Source organism: Perkinsus marinus (genome assembly GCF_000006405.1).
Source record: "Perkinsus marinus ATCC 50983 genomic scaffold scf_1104296933942, whole genome shotgun sequence".
In the NCBI taxonomy this organism is placed as follows: Eukaryota; Perkinsozoa; order Perkinsida; family Perkinsidae; genus Perkinsus; species Perkinsus marinus.
The window spans coordinates 1-1,574 of NW_003214988.1; the positions used below are offsets into that span (position 1 = coordinate 1).

General features: G+C 50.8%; 1 protein-coding gene across 1 annotated transcript; it reads right to left on the reverse strand.

Moving 5' to 3' along the window:
* Positions 1-173: 173 nt before the first annotated feature.
* Pmar_PMAR019762 (hypothetical protein) lies at positions 174-1,499 on the reverse strand (the record flags this gene model as incomplete). Its single annotated transcript, XM_002785105.1, has 8 exons — positions 174-294; positions 353-429; positions 476-544; positions 589-635; positions 953-1,016; positions 1,086-1,197; positions 1,276-1,354; positions 1,427-1,499. Coding segments are annotated over 8 exons (642 nt in total), but the record flags the coding sequence as incomplete, so codon positions are not given.
* Between the last annotated feature and the right edge of the window lie 75 nt (positions 1,500-1,574).

The window sequence follows — 1,574 nt, forward strand, 5'->3', positions numbered from 1 at the left end:
CCCGCACACGGCTTATGAAAAAATCAGCGAAAAACCTGTTTGCCTCGACAGAAGTTCGAGAGTGGTCCACTGACAGCTTCGAGTTCCATTCGTAAGACGGTTTCTCTGGGTGAAACTGAGCGTCGTTAAGGACCACATGAATGACATCACAAGATTGTTAACTTTGAAATCACCTGAACAGCCCATACCCCATCGAATTCGTTTCGACCCTCCACAACAGCGATGAACTCCCTGTCAACCTCAGTACTCGTGGACGTAGCCAAGACTTTGAAGTTCTTCTCGGCTTCGGGGAAACTAGCAGTGCATAGATGGAAAAAGGGCCGCGTTAGAACTATGATCCTCCACCACCCACCTTGAGAGTTGATCGACCCAAACACCCCAATCGTGATGATTGTACGTCATGTCCCCAGCGGAAGTAGCCTGTACGGCCTGATAGAAACACCCATCACACAACGCCTGATACAACAGTACTAACCTGGGCAGCACCTCTATCCTTCACTAACGCCGACTCCACACCGCTTCTCCAATTCAGTCGCAATGATACCTTTAACGAGCGATACAACATTACAGCTGAATCTTAGTGCTCACATCATCAGCACCAGGTGTGTGCTCCAAAATCGAGTCGTTGCCAGCGGCTGAGATGAGGGAGACATCCAGTCTCTCAAGATTGGTCAATTAGAGATAGCAGTGGGTATAAGACTCGTATCACGCGAGCCTTATACCCACGGTTGCAGTCATGCGAAGCGCATGGCCTCACCTATTTGCATCAGACGCTCGAATCCAAGGCAACTCCCCCAGATGGGCAATCCTTTGAGCTCGTCAGTTGCTCTGGCCTCAACGATCTATTTTGTCGAATTGTTCCACTCCACTCCTTGATCCCCTCCGCCAGTAAATAACACACCTGGAGGTCAAGAGTAGTAATCCAGCTGAGGATCCAACAACCGAGGCTCACCGGAAACCATCTTGAGCAACCTCATGATATGCTCGCGCGTCTCGTAATGAGGGATAGGCACAACCTGATCGCACACCGCCGCAGAGGCCAACAGTACGAATCACAGACGCAACTGCAATGCATACTCCCCCACCTGAGCTCCTGCGGCTTCCAGCCACTTGACGTAGCTCGCAGCGATGTAGCCACCGCCACCAGAGATGCAACGATCCCCACAAGGTAAAGTCAGAACACCAACGAGAGGACGTCTGATAGAAGTTGAAAATAGTAAGGATATAGGTTCCTCAAAAATGCGAAGTAGCAAATAAGGTGCCGAGATGGCTCACCTAACTTCGGGCCAGCATCTGACCGGTTCGACTTGGGGACTCAAGGTGGCATCCTCGATCATGCTCAGAGCATACACACCTGAATCGGTTGAGCAATGAACATGTCCAGGTAAGATCCATAGGGTTCCGTCGTCAAAGCAAAGGTGCTCACCTTGATCGTGAGGTAGCCACAGAGCAGACAGCGAGGGGAGTAGCAGTTTAACCAGGGTGAGCGTAAATACCATCGATAAAAGTGTACTCCGGTCAAGACAGAGCTGAGAGTGGAAGTGCGTCATCCCAGACTGACGTAGCCTGACTTG